At 33.8% G+C, this 15,802-nt stretch overlaps 1 protein-coding gene across 12 annotated transcripts in view; it reads left to right on the top strand.

The window, feature by feature from the left end:
* LOC106662798 (formin-binding protein 1-like) overlaps positions 1-15,802 on the top strand; it is a 146,550-nt gene that overhangs the window by 47,451 nt on the left and 83,297 nt on the right. For 6 of the 12 annotated variants that reach the window (XM_024228819.1, XM_024228817.1, XM_024228818.1 and 3 more), the window contains exons 1-2: positions 2,413-2,531; positions 13,165-13,280. In XM_024228819.1, coding sequence (XP_024084587.1) covers positions 2,436-2,531; positions 13,165-13,280 — 212 coding nt within the window. In that variant the 5' untranslated portion in view covers positions 2,413-2,435. Of the gene's footprint in view, positions 1-2,342; positions 2,532-13,164; positions 13,281-15,802 lie in introns of those variants that run through there. The other 6 variants (XM_014387144.2, XM_024228822.1, XM_024228820.1 and 3 more) reach the window with 4 other exon arrangements.

Here is a 15,802-nt window from a genome sequence, read left to right as displayed (position 1 = left end):
TACATGTGCAAGCTAAATAATTAGGTACCATGCCTGTAATGGTCTGCATTTTGTCTCTGTTGAAGGCATTTCCTAAATTTAATTTCTTCTTTAGGTTCTATCTCCCATGATTTACTTAAAATAAAAAAAATCTTAAAAAACGTTTTTATATTGGCCGACGTTTGTTCACAAGTCGTAGTGGTAACCTTAAAAGCGCTTTATGGGTCAAGAAAATAATATAAATAGAATGTTAGAAGCCCAAGAGATATACAACATTCGTGTCACTTTATGAAGTTTGAATTGTATTAATAAGTTCAATTTATATTCCTCACTTGAACAAAATCAGATAACTCTTACAATTTTTTTTTATCGTGGGACGAGCTCAATGTACCCAGTTATGTGTGGGATAACCATCCGACTCGCGACGCGTAGGTGTCGTAGATGGGCGATGATCTCACTGGATTCCTGACGTCCTTCGGGCAAAAATCGTTCACCCGTTTTTATAATTGCAAAAAAATATATTTAAAAAAATAAATTTGGCCAAAACGCGCGATTTGTCTCGTCTCGTGGTCGGAACAAGGCGGTAATTATGTCAGTGTGCTTTCATCCTCTCGGCTTCATTTGAATCTCGTCAGCGAGAGGTTTGCTCCGTTAGCTTTCTGACCTCCTTCGTGGAATCCGACCGACTTGCCGGAAGACACATCTACCTAATTCACAACCACCTGTGCTCTTATCGAAATTAAATTCTAATCTCGAAATTCCCAAAAGGCAAATGATATCTCGATTATTTTGCATACATTTCACTAATTAGATCGTCAATTAACAAAAATGGCAGTAAATATTTTTGGATCTCTTTGTCTATATTGAATCTTTATAGATTAGATGCTATAACGATTCAATATAGACAAAGAGATCCAAAAATATTTGGATTGCCAAGAATACGGATGCTGTATCATAGATGTAAAAAGAAACGAAGTACAGTTCAACTTTAGCTGGGAATATTTCAATTTACTAATATTTCTAACTACAAAACTACAAAATACGAATGTACACTATTCTTATAGTACCATTTATACAAATTACACTATTCTTATAGTACCATTTATACAAATTGAACAGTGAGTGTTTTCAATTGTGCAAATATCAGTTAATTTGTTAGATTTTATTGATTGTTTCTAATCCGTTTTGGTCTGATAAATCACTTCGATACGAATTTACGACAGTATTACCGTATATAGGTTTGTTCGTCAGTGATTATCCTGGTCCGCTACTTCTCGCTATGTACTTCACTATTGACAACAATTTTATTAGGTTTCGTGGTCTGCTTGACCAAATAAATTCTTTTCAATTAATTAAGGTTTTGGTTGAGGTATAAAAGTCAGTGTCGCAAGTGGGATTCGAACCCAAGACCTTCGCCTAAATCGCCGCTCCTCTACCATTTGAGCTATCGTGACTTAGATCCACTCGGACACTAACTTCCCATCTTAACCCCACCTTTTGAATTTTGAAAAATGGCAAAAAGGAAGGAAAATTCAAAAAGTGGGGTTGAGATTGGAAGTTAGTGTCCGAGTGGATCGATGTCACGATAGCCCAAGTGGTATATTAGCGGCGTATTTAGCCTAAGGTCGTGGGTTCGAATCCCGCTTGTGACACTGACTTTTTTATCTGAATCAAAACCTTAATTAATTGAATTGACAACAATCTATATGAACCAATTCTACCCTGAGTATTTCTGATTTTGCATGTTCGGTAATTAATATTAGATTTTAATATTTTATATGATATGTAGAGACGTGTTCAAATGTATATCATTATTGGTAGAAATGAAATAAACAAATAATTTTCGTTTTTATCACGTCAGACAATGCGGGTTCGGACGTTTAATGTGTTCATAAAGCACGTTGAGGAAGATGAGTTGATAATGGATCCAGCAGTTACACTTAAATGTCACAAATGGCATAGTACATTACGTCTCTATTTTTTAGATGTTGCGAAAATTCGTAATTTCAATGTCGTCATTTTCTCAGGGGTGGCCAGGTCGCATTGATTACGAGGACAAGCCAAGGGCTAACCGTGTGAATCCAGCAGGTATTCTTTGCGAGATGTGAGATGTTCGTGTTGATTACTGTCGACAGCAATTTTGTGATGGTTTTCCTCACTATACCTTTCTGTTTAACGCTCTCGGCACATTGAACATGTCTTTTCATGTTCTAATAATTAATTAAATTTCGTTCCTTTCATAATACATAACTATATGATTTTATGTTGTTATCCAACACGCCATTTAGAGAATGAATAAGTCAACTGAAACAATAATCTTTAACTCTTTCAGTGCATGTCTCGGAAGTTAGATTATTTAATATTTATGTTTATCTCATACTCAAGGCAAAGTTGATATCAAAACCGAGATACACAGGCTTCCGGATTCAGACGATCAGTCGACAAACAGCTTCGGAATGGCTGACCAGAAAGAAATTTACCAGTTGATGAAAAACAATTCTAAAATTCTAAACACTTACCAAATTAATTGCCCTTTCGATGATGTGATTATGGTGAGTAATTTCTTTACCTTTTACTATTTTCTAGCCAGCTCATACAAGTCATTCTCTTTGTCCTCTAAGTGTATGTATCATTTTTAATATGTTTTATGCATATTCGTCTTTATTAATTTTAATCAATTTTGAAGAATTGTTTACTTTTCTCTATATTCGCATGTACTGGATTTATCATGTGCAAACAAAGGATCATTCGTAAATTGAACGGCGGAATTTTTATTTGACTAAGTGTCTCTTCGATTAAAATTCTAACAAAATTTCACAACTTGAATCTTTTATCAAAATGATTTGTGAAAATTCAAGCCTGAGGCAAAGTATATATAATTTTCTCAATTTTTATTTTAAATATTCGCGTATTGTTTCCGTTGATTTCCCGATTTTTTCTTTTCTTGCCGTATTAATATTTAAAGTAAAGTTTACTCTCTGTTATGTAGATTTTACGATATTGAAAGCTCATTAGAAAATGATGTATCATTTGAAATTTTACAGAAAGAGGTTTTATTATTTAAAGAACCAATTTTAAATGTCCTTTTTCAATTTAATATGGTTTGAAGGGCGACGTAGGATTTCCTTTTTTTTTATCGAAATGTTATCAATTTATCATTTCACAATATTAACACAAATTCTTTAAATTGGATACCATTTAGACTTTTGCGTGTTGTTGTGACATGCTTAAAACGATGAGTCATTTGAAATAGTTAAGAATGTTTTTCCTGTAACTATTGAACAATTAAAAAACCGTGGTCAATGTTAATCAAATTTGTCACCACATCTAATCCAATTGTGATTAGGGAATTTCATTCTGCGTCAGATCTTTTTTTATTCAAGTACTTTGCTGATTTACAGTATATATTTTTAAAATAAATGAAAACCTCTTTTTGATCGTCCACGATATAATTAAAAACAATAGATATAATATATTATTTTAAAGTGTAATTATTACCGAAACGATCTTCAAATTTGCATGTTTGTACCTCTTAACACGTACATTTTATATCTTTCACACATCTACCATGTACGTACAATCAGCGGGAGCATCGTTCAGGTTGTGACTGCGTACTTTTTGCATAATGGATCAGCAACTTTTAAAATAATTGATTACCAAAAAGGTTTTTTGGTTTCGCAATCACGACCTTCAAACCTACTTCTGTTCTTTTTTTATTTTATTTTTTTAAATATTTTTTTTAAATTCTCTTTCAAAATAAACAAAGATTTACAAGTATTATTTCAATAATAGGAGATTGCAATCATGTTTAAAAACTTAAGATTATTACTCCATCTTTGATTTATTTGTAAACGTTTGACGTTTAGTTAATAAATTTTAGTTCTTTCATTGCAACTTTTGTATATTTTTACGATGAAATTAGCGCTCTGATTTAAGGAAACATTTTGAGCCTTTTCTTCTTATACCTCCTTATTCTAAATTAAACAACATATTTTGCAAAGTTCACTAATTTCGTGGTCCGCTTGACAAATTAAACATTACAATTAATTAAGGTTTTTAGTTGAGATGAAAAAAAGTTAATGGCACGAGAGGGATTCGAACCCACGACCTTCGACTAGATACGCCGCTGCTCTACTACCTGAGCTATCGTGACCTCGATCCGTTCGGACATCAACTCCCCATCTCAACCCCACCTTATGAGTTTTCCCTCCTTTTGCCATTTTTCAAATATCGTGTAATCGGTTTGGATTCTCGACGACAATTGAAATGGCGACGGAGAGCTTTAGTGAAGTGTACTTCAGTTAATTCATTAAATTCACTAATTTCGTGGTCCGCTTGACCAATTTTGCAAAGGTTTTCATTTCATCTGGTTGAAGAAGAAAGTGCACAGAACCGGCTGTAGGCAAAGTTTTGTGCATGTTGTTATTATTTTTTTCACAATGCAATATAAAAAAATACTTTCTCCGCTGATTGCCAAAATTTTGCAGTACGGTTCTCATAAATGAATTATCACTAATTTCTTCAATCTTTCATCTTGTGTGTTAAATTGTTTGTTATTAAACATTAGATTTACTATTCTTTGTTATTCTTCGTAGTCTCAGTTAATTTAAAAATTTAAACATGTCATCAAAGATGTCTTGTAAAATTCTTTTATTTTATCCTATTTGGAAGAGTAGTTTACACGTGGAAGGCAACGGTGGGAGATTTTTCTTTTATTATAAGTGTTAAACCTCCTTAATTGATATATTTGAATTTTTTTTCTCAAAATATTGCGTTTTCACCTTTAATTTTCCAATACATTGCAGTTTTCTCCCCCAATACAAGTGACTGCGATCCATTTAGTGTGTTTTTTGTGGAGTTTTTCATTTTATTTTTATGTTAGTTTTGCTTATTATTTTGTGTTATAGCCGTTATTGTGTGCTATGGTTTGGTTTTTTTAATTCACTTTCGTGCATGTGTTTGTTTAATGGGTTTGATTTCAGTCTGTCTGGTGTGTATTTCAGTGCTGCTAATTTGTGTCAGTGTGGGTGAGTCGTGACTTCAGTTGCTGTTGGTCTTCTTTGAAGTTGTACTTTTTCTTCTGTTTTTGTGATTGTTAAGCCTAGGATCTCGTTTTGATGTGTTGAATTTCGTTTCACCCTGTCAGTCAATACTTCCAGTCAGTATTTCCAGAAGTTTTAAACCAGTTCTAGTTTCTCCCATTAAATGATTTATCTTTGGCTAAAATTCTAGGACATAAGGCCATTAAAAAAAATTAATCTCAGTCCTAACCTTCTCGAATAATCCTCGTAAATTAATTATTCTTTTTATTTAAGGTTTTTTGCTTTAGGTGAAAAATTGTGTCATGAGCGGGATTCGAACCTATGACTTTCGGATGAATACGCCACTCTAACCACTTGAGCCATCGTGAGTCGAAAGGTCCTAGGTTTGAATACGCTCGGGGAACTACTTTTTTCATCTCAACCAAAAATCTTGGTTAAAAAGAATGATTAACTGGAATAATTAAACATGGCCAATTATGAAAACTAGTCAAATATGGATTAATCTATTTTAAATTATATCTTCTTTCTATCTCTAGCATTATATCATTATGGCAGTATAATTCAAAAACAATGTATCCATTTTATCATTTTATGGCTGTATCGATGAAAAAAGAACGCTCGTCTAACATCACATTAATCTTCTACAATATTGAAAAATTAAAAAAAAAATCCATTGATTAAATATAAACAAAATGTCCAAGTCCGTGGCTGTCTTTAACCTCGCTCTTATGTCGAAATTCATGAGAAAGGACGCTTCGATTTATAAGGATCCCCTTACTTTCACACGGTACCCCGCAAAAACTAAGAGCTGACCCAAATATACGAGGTCAATGGCAAAACTAAGAATCAATACCAGTGGAAGGTTTTCCCGCCGGGAATCTCTCGCCTGTTGGACTCGGGCAGAACGCGCCTGGAATGTAGTCGGCCTCCGGTCATTTCCTGTCAATAAGTTGCTAATTGCTACTTGTTAGTACTGCAGACTACAACGACCTGCTGTTTAGGCTGAAGGATGCGTAGTCCCTCGATTCCGCTAACATTTGGAAATGGCATTCCTACATTGTTAAACCTTGTGGATCCTTAATAGGACATAGGGTACACATAGAAAACCCGTGTATATTAATTTATTTAACCTTGATATAGATTATTAAAAAGCTTTATTTTTTCCTTATTGCGCTGTACGGTTTTACTTGTACATATGAAACTTTAGATTAATGAGACATAAATAATGATTCAGCTCCCTGTCTTTTAATTCCAATAAATAGTGATGAACTGTGTTGTCATAGAAATTCTTTAATTATTAAAGCTCAAGAAGAATCCATAAGCGTTCATGGAACAACAGACAGCAAAATATAGATAGCCAACGAGTTTAGCCCAGCCAGCATCCAAATGGATTCCTAAGGACTGTACCACTTTTGTCGCAGGCATTTTGGAATGTTGCGATAAAGTATGACTTGAGTAGATTTTTCGGGGTTAATTAATGTCCATGAGCTTGTTGCATTCGTATATTACTGAGTCAATTGTTCGGTTTCTTCTGCGTTTTATCTTGTACCACATCGTCGGCGAATCGCGCGCTCGTACATCCAGCAGGAGTAGGAAATCAAGAAGGAAATGATTAGAAGAGATGTAGGGACGGGTCTAGGGCGTTTTCTTCTGGAACACCTGAATTTATAGAGCTGGAAGATAGCAGGGCAGCATTTGACGGAAAACATTCAACTTTACATATGAGTGAAGGAGTCTGTAGTAGGTGTTTGGTCGAATTTTAAAAAAGTTCAAATTTTTTTGCTCGTTTCTTCTGAATCTAAAAACACCCAGGCAGCTTTTTTTAAATCACCCCGCAGATTACAGAAAGAAATCAGCAAGTTTTTTGCTCAAACGTTTCCAGCATTGTTTCTACTATAGCTGGTGAGGATATTGGCTCTGAAGCCAAATCTGGCATCATAGGAGCTTAGGTACAGAAAAAGTTAGGATTAAAATGAGTTGTACAAATATTCTTTTAAAGTATGCCTAGAAAATGTATTGGTCTTTAGCTGTACAGGCCGTCATACTTTTTGTTAAAATGAGTTGTACAAATATTTTTTTTTAAAGTATGCCTAGGAAATGGATTGGTCTTTAGCTGTACAGGTCTTCATACTTTTTCTTGGTCATCCTAATCACCCCAATACATTTGTAGGCACGTTTCAGTTTGTGTGGAATGTGGCCATTTCTTGGTTGTAAAAAGGTATTATTCAAAAATTTAAAACGAATTAAATCTTTAAATCAAAACGAAAGCTATTGCTTTCAAGCAATATTTCAGTCAACGTTATTTTGAATTTGATTACAATGCCTTTCAAAAGCAAAGAATGGCATTCCGATTTCAAATTCTCGCAGCTTTCCTAACACCGTTGATTCATATAAGACTATATATAGATACTTAACGTTAGGGATGTAAGTAGGTCGGGGCATGGCACGGGCTCGTTGGAATTGAGTCTGTGTCGTACCCGACCGAGGTAACGTTGTCTTGTCACTGTATTGATTTTGACAATTGCCCAAATTTTATAAATAGTAAAAACAATTGATTTACATAAGATTATTTATTTCATTTATGATTTAGAGATGTTCTCACTCACAACGATTTTTATGATAATTGGATCATCATATTTTACGTCTTTTGGGTAGTCGCGTAAAATCGTTTTACTTTAACAGTTCTTTCATTAGAATCGCATAATTTGAAATCACACGTAAATTAGCCTAATTGAACTTTTCGGTTTACAAATATAGACTAGTCTTAAAGTTTTCTTTTTATTTTCAGTTTGACGTGTCAAGTATATAATTTATATAGATATACTTGATGATGGGATAGATTATATAACAATTTAAATGCAATCATTACAAAAAAAAAAATAATAATAATAAATCGAATGCGGTTTTTAATAAATATACATGCAAAGATTACTTCTAAGTCTATCGGCTGGCATGCCAGTAAAAACTATATTACGATAGCAGTAGGACACATCCATCTTAATGAGGTTTTGCCATTTTCTGGATGAGAAGAGTACATTATACTTGCAAAAATGTATCCTAAATGTATAGTAATTATATAATTGCATGGTGCAAACCTATTAATTACTGTCGAGAGACAATTAACTAATTGAGTTTTTTTTGGGACGTTTAATTAAATTACCAAAATTTAAAACAAATGATGTTTTTCAGTCAATACAAACTAGTTATTAATTACATAAAGTTTTGTTATTTCTGTTGTAATTGGAAGCAAAATGTCCCAAGTTCATTATTTTTCTTTTCTAAATTATATATTCACATATTTCGTTCGGCAATAGTTGATGTGGAAAAAATAATCATGATATTTAGCATCTCATACCTAAAAAATAATACAAATAAAAAATTTAACATAAAATGAATCCAATACATAGTTACATGTGAGCTTTACTCACAGATCGAATTACTCGAATGTATTTCTTTGGAAGAGGCCGGAAGGACGTCGGTAACAAAATATTTGCCAATGAGTCATTCTCGTTCATTGAACGTGAATTACGTTGCGTGTATTTTTGATATGCAGATTGCCAGAACGTTTGTCTATTTAGGGCACCGGTTTTGTTGTTCCTATGAACAAGTTCTATTTAGGAAGTAGTTTCATTATTATAGTGCGAATTTTCTTTGAAATACAATATATTATATTGCGATGTATTCCGTGTTACATTATTGCTATATATTTTTTTTAGTTGGTTTTACATGACATAACGGTGGAAATGAGCGCTCAGGGCCGACAGTAATTAGTCATTGCTAAGGTCATTCGTATATCTATCTTCACATGTGTAATAGATCTTTTCTGAATCTCAATTATATAATAGATTCTAAATTAATATTGTAAAGTCATTATTACTTGAATCTGTTCTCGAATACAGAAGACAATGAGATGATCTATCGATCTAGGTTCACATTTCGTTTTCTTAGAAGTAGCTCTAGGTCCAAAATAAAAATAAACGCCTAACAAATTAAAAATAAATATAAATATGTCAATATATTGTAGAATGTAAAACACTGTAAACAATAATGGAACAATAAAATAAATCTTATCTTAGGTGAAAAATACGCTGGTCAATTTATATTAAAGTCATGTTTTTTATACTTCGTATTCTACATGCCTGGTATAAAAATACTTTAAGCCAGAATTGGAATATAGAATTTTAGAAGTATTAAAAACGCTCTAATACAGGTATAATGAATTTATATTAAAAAAAGTATAAAATTGTCTTCCATACTGGTCGATTTGGTCAGTACAAATATACAATGTGAGAATAAACAGGATCGCCCGAGCAGGTGCCCCTTATGCAGAGAAATGTTGCTCGATGTGTCCCACATAATAGAGGCGTGTCAGGCCTTGGCACCATAAAGAGAGCGTGTAGGCATGCCGCCGGACTTAAGAAGAGTTCTCGAATACGGTAGCGAGTTTTAGAGTCCCCTGTTCCGCTTTTTGGAGGAAATTGTTTTTTTTTTATTGTATATAATATGTCTTATGTCTTATTAATACGTTTTGTCTGAGTGCATGTATTTATTAGCGTGATGGCGCGGGGCAAGGGTGAAATATAACGTCATCATCGCACCTCGAACGTTGAGAGCGTAAGAGTGTGTGCTCGGGATCGATGGCGGAATATTTATAAAAGTACTCCATCGACCCCAATCTAGTTTAGTTTGAGTATAGGTCGGTGGAGGAATATCAAGTACTTCACCGACCAAACGGAATGAGTGTACTGTGTGGATGTATTTATGTGTATGAATGTATTTATTTGTATGAATGTAGTGTTTAAAAGGTTTAAATAGAATATAGACATAGTTGGGGGCTGAAATGATCTAGATGTCTGATGCCCCAGTCAAAAAAAAAAAAAAAAAAAAAATAATAATAATAAACAGGAACAAGGATGCTTGAACGACTTTTTCATCTAGATCAGTGCGTTGTATTGACAAATTTGTCCAGTTTGCAATGATTAGAAAATTTTAATAATCTTTGTATTGTATGATTTTGTAGGTAGAGAAATAGTTTTTAGTCCACTCAGTCTCTCTCTTAAAAAATTAAATCCGGGAGCAGCGCATTTCCTCTACCGCTACAACTAACATTGCTGCTGCTGGTATAGCTACTACTACTACTGCTTCTATTGTTACTACTGCTACTACTATGCTAGTGTTACTTTATATGGACGAGTTAATTCTTTGGTATTTGATTAGGCGAAAAAAGTAAGAATATAGTAACAGGGTTTTATATCGCCACGCTTTTCTTTTTAACTTTATCCACATAATTATTCAGAAATCGTGAAATGCGGTTTGGTGTGATGTAGGTGTCAAAAAAACATTTTCTTTATCGTGCCAACGTTTCGATCTTTATTGAGATCATCTTCAGGGCCTGGGATTCACAAACATTGTTTAAATTTAACAAATACATGTAGGATGTGGANAGCCCTGAAGATGATCTCAATAAAGATCGAAACGTTGGCACGATAAAGAAAATGTTTTTCTGAAACCTACATCACACCAGACTGCATCTCATGATTTCTGAATAATCATCTACTAACGGTCACTAATCACCAAACATTTATCCACATAATCGCGCGGTCAATATTGTCCCAAAGCGTGTGATATTTTTGTACCAATGAAATTAGTTCGTCGTTATCAAAATGTCACAATCCATTTTTTAGAAGTTTAAAAATGAGGCGTATGAAAACAAGAGTCGATATGCTCTACAGAATGATAATATGCTGCGCAATGTACCGTCAGGCGTCCTCGTATAGAAAAAGTATCAAGCGTCCGAACATCCCTAGTGACGAAAAATCTTTATCCCATACCGGTCGCCTTCCAGTCCCCACGTCTGAAGGTCTCTCACACCTATCACCTCTGTGTGAACCGGGCCTTAAAATCTTCAGAAAAACTTGTAATAGACCTGTCGTATTTCCTCTATTTTAGTTGATATACTTTATCGTACAGATATGCATGGAGTGTGAAGTTTGACATATTCTGTCTATTCTCGGATTGTATTTTTGAATTGACAAAATCGACCAGCATGGAATGAGAAGTCTGTTTTATATATATCATATTTCTAATTCGGTAGACGCATAAATGGCCAATTTGTTAGGTTTTATAGCGTACAAAATTTAGTCCATTATTGGGGCCGCGGTGGCTGAGCAGTTGGGCGTCCCAGGTGTATTTGGTACCCTAGCGGAACAGGGTTTGAACCCAAGCAGAGCCCATGAAAAATGTATTGTAAAATGGTTTGTGCACTCTTCCGTGACATCTAATACTTTTATCTAACATTAATCCACTTCTTCTTCTCGTCTTATCGTCTTCCGATTCAGACAATCGATTTTTTTTGTCTTATCGGTTCCTAATCGTTCCTCGTCTCGTTCAGTTAAGTTTCAGATTTATCTGCATTTCTACCACTTCTGAAGACGCTAATTGAATCATTGGAGTATTTCCAATTCTGTAGGTAAAGGAACAATTAATTAGTTTGTTTCATTTAGTGGGCTAGGCTATTAATCCTTTCCGGTCGGATCATCTCGCTGGCAAGTTTTTAAACTTGCATTGATTGTATCAATATTTGTTGATATTTATAAGTAGTTTGGCTCGAACATTTTCTGCCTGTTATTAAGACAATAATAATATGACGGAGAAGAAACTTGTGTGTGTTGTTGCAGAAGACAAATACTGAAGATGTTCAAATACCCGAGAGTCCAGAGATGACAAGGATGATCTTATGAATGAAATTATGATAATAGTGTATCAACTTTCAAAATAAGTAGACATGTCTTCAAAGTAGTAGTGGAAACAGGTGGTTGGAAGTTCTATAAGAAAAATTTACTATAAACTGCTTTTATACAATCATTTATATTGGTTTCATGTTACGTTTATGATGTATTGAACATTAATTATATTGATTATTCGGAAAACGTGAGATGCGGTCTGGTGTGATGGAGGTTTCAGAAAAACATTTTCTTTATCGTGCCAACGTTTTGATCTTTATTGAGATCATCTTCAGGGCCTGGGATTTACAAACATTGTTTAAATTTAACAAATACATGTAGGATGTGGAAAAAATGAATTTATACAATGCAAAAAATATTTTTTATATTCAAAGTATTTCTACTCACTCAAAGTGTTTGTTTTCTGCGTAATTGTGCCATTTTTGCGTGCCTTGTTGAGTGCCAGTGAGATATTAATGTTTTATGTTTATATTCGTTGGATTTTGAAGGTGTAGGGAAGGAAGTCGGTATAGAAAGATATTTTTGTATTAGGAGTCGGCTTGTTTGAGGTGAAAAGATTGATTATATTACATATTTTAGAGCATCCATGAGCAAAAACATAAACTGTACTCCAAATTCCATGTTTTTACAACATTTGACAAACGAACATTTACGTGTACAATAGTCGGTGAACGTGCTTCTCTTATCATACACTGCAATTCCGAGTTAGATAAAAAGCTGATGTGTTATTCAACCCCTAGGTATTAATATTGTTCACGTATTGAATTCGAAGGTGTTGGTACTTCAATTATTAGAATATCATCGGCGAAATCATTTTTGTCTCCAGTTGGTCTTGACAACAAGTTTAAACAAAACGTATTACCTGTGATCATTATTACTTCCTTCCTTTGTTCCTCAACTACCATGTATTTGACCACGCCCAGTTATTACCACGATCGTAATTTATGCGGCCTAGCTTCAGCCTAGTCGCAAGAAGAATACTAGGGATTCTTCTAGCAACATGACTAGCAGGTGAGGACTATTTTAGTATAAGGATTTACGAAATAAAGTTGCAAAAGAATGTAGAAGGATCGTTTTATCCGTAAAATAAATAACGGTGAAAAAAAGCTGAGAGGTATAGCTTATACATAGCTTCCTTCTATAATCTTCATCAATTTATTCCCCAAATACGCCGGGAAAATCCTATACACAATATATCATTCTAAAGAAATAAATTTAAAGAATCTATTTAACGAAAAAGTATAGTACAAAGTAATTATTAAGAGTAGATTGTAATTATTAATTAGAGAACATAAATAAAACTTATTAACATGACAATTACTTGTGTAACAAAACTTGAAAATTTTCTAGTAAAATGAGCTATATATGAGTATGTTTGACATGTTTTCTATTTTTTTCAGGATCAATTTGAGAATTTATCGGCACACACTCTAAGAGGGATCGACTTCCTTGACAAGTACAACCACTTCATCAGGGAACGTTCTATGATAGAAGTAGAGTATGCAGCTAAATTAAGGTAATTTTCATCAAATAATGTATTTAACATAATAAAAACTTACGTAACAACAGTATATGCTTTTTTTAAAAATTGTTATGAATTTACTTAATGGTCTTTTCCAAGTGTTGTTTCTTACAATATTGACAATGGCGAAATGGAGAAACAATGGACAATTTCTGTTGTATTATTTCACGTTCATTCTTTGGTAAAAATACTTTCTCCACGGAGAAAACTATTACGTTGATCCTGGTCCTTCCAGACCAGCCGCATCCTATTTCCCATCACGGGGCTTCGTGCGGTTTAATTTGAGGAGTACGTTGATCCTCTGGAGAATAATGGGCGTCTCAAAAAGCGATATTGTCCAACCTGTAGGCTCTCTAATGACTAAGGGAACTTTTTTTTGTATCCTCCAATGTTTCTTTACACCGACAGCCGGCCTCGGATAGATTTTGATCGATCCTCGCCAAATAAGGTTGTAAATTATATTCGAGAAACTGTCGGAAAGTGACTCGCAGGGACAGTCGGCGAGAGTACAACTTTCAATTGGAGAGAGCCCTAGCAACGATGATGGTTCTCTAATTTGGCTTTGAATTTGAATGCGATTCGAAAGGATTGTGACCGCTTTCTTGTAGGGAGAGCCAAAATTCGGAAGTTCTTATTCAAAAAACGTGTTTGAAGACATAGTTGGTTTTATTATGATCAATCTTGTTAGACCCAATTTGAAAATATATTCAGCATCATTTATTTGCTGCTCAGCCGAAGCCAGTGCTAGCCACTCTAACAATTTTTCTCTAGTACCTACTGTATAGAATTTATCAACGATATTTTCTGTACGACCTGAAAACAACAGCAAAAATTGTGTTCTACTAAAATAAATAAATAAAATGATAGAGAAAAAGTCTCACGTAACGTTGTCATTTACGAAGTTTCAAACCGGTAATGAAAGTACGACCTTTAGATACAGATAATTTTTGCTGTGCTTTCACCAATTATACATACATAAAATTAATCATTTCGTTCAAATTATAGTAACCGTATAATTTTCTCCGCCAGATTTATTCAGCGATATACTTTCTGTATTCTTCAGTGTTAGCGCCTGATGAACAGGCCAAGAAAACATGTCATTTCATTCATCATATACATCCAAGATAATTTTTTCCCCTTATCTCTTGGAAAAGAACTGACTAACACAGGGAAACGTTTGTGTTGTTTTTGTTACTTTGCACGGTTTTTTTAAATATACAATACCAAGTTAGTATACATTTGGTTTTATTACATCGTAGTTTAGTAGTATACTCAGGTACTTTATCAGGCAAACATTTACTATTGCTTGTTTGCATTTTTGGCTAGGGTATTTTAGAATTTAGCAATAGTCTTTTGATTGTTTGCATCGTTGAATTTTTATTTTCTGCATCTTTTATTTTTATGTATTTTTTCATTGATTCTTAGTACAATATATTGATTGAATTCACAAATTTGAAGAACAATTTATAATTATAACTTTATCCCGTGAATATATATTTGTTTGAACAAGACTCTGATTTTATTTACAATGCAATTTGGCAAAAAAACATTTACAATATTAAATAAGTGCATATCGTTGTATAAACGTACTATGAAAATTATACTTCAGGATGAGAAGTGTTATTTGTTAGCTCTGAATTGAATTCCATGAGAGAATGCGGTCCTGATATACCATTCCATCACTTCGGGATAAAAATAAAGTAGATGGGGAAACAACGGACGTAGCTCGAAAATAGAATTGCTTTCCGTAACAGAATTACGTAGGAAAATTTGGAGGGAATTTCAACTTTACATCTGGGCCCAACATCTCTCGGATTTTCAGTAACTTCTTGGCGTCCGGATACAGTAGATAAGATAGAGATGATGAGGGGTTGAATGTTACGTGTTTATTTCATCGTAAAATAACTTTATCTCGAAAGCCCTTCTAGGAGAATCGTCCAGATAGATAAAAGCGAGCCGAATGAAAACCGCGGATCTGTTATTATTGGCTTGTGTACTGTTTAGTTTCCCGTAATAATTTCTTTTTTACCGGATGGAGGCACTGTAAACTAGTCCGAATAGAATTAAAAAAGTTGAAATTTAACACACAGGCCATAAATCAAGAAAAAAATTGAGTACGAATACGAGTAAAAATAAAGTTTCATTTAAGAGACAAGGTCTGAACACGAACTATAACTATGGACAAAATGGATTTCATAAATTGTCTTAAACTTTACTATTGCTTATCTTTTATCTGATTTGACGTTGAAATGGAAAGCTGCCAAAGGAGAAATTTCTATTTCTCACCTGTTGAAGACATCCGAATATTACTACTCTTTAGAAAATGGGCCTTAAGATTAATATCAAGATAGCCATTATTCTTAACTTATAATAAGGGTTAACTGGTCGTTCAAACTTCTCGTCCTTAGCAGAGAAACGTTTATCGTTGGGAAATAAAGGGGTTGTTTAAACCCGCCCGAGGAATATGGAATACTCTGGCGTGAGTGTGTGACGTCTAGAGTAAAAGTAAATTATTA

Source organism: Cimex lectularius, unplaced genomic scaffold (genome assembly GCF_000648675.2).
Source record: "Cimex lectularius strain Harlan isolate CLEC.00 unplaced genomic scaffold, Clec_2.1 scaffold256, whole genome shotgun sequence".
In the NCBI taxonomy this organism is placed as follows: Eukaryota; Metazoa; Arthropoda; class Insecta; order Hemiptera; family Cimicidae; genus Cimex; species Cimex lectularius.
The sequence above is the reverse complement of the archived record's forward strand: the minus strand, read 5'-3'. Positions and strand labels throughout refer to the sequence as shown.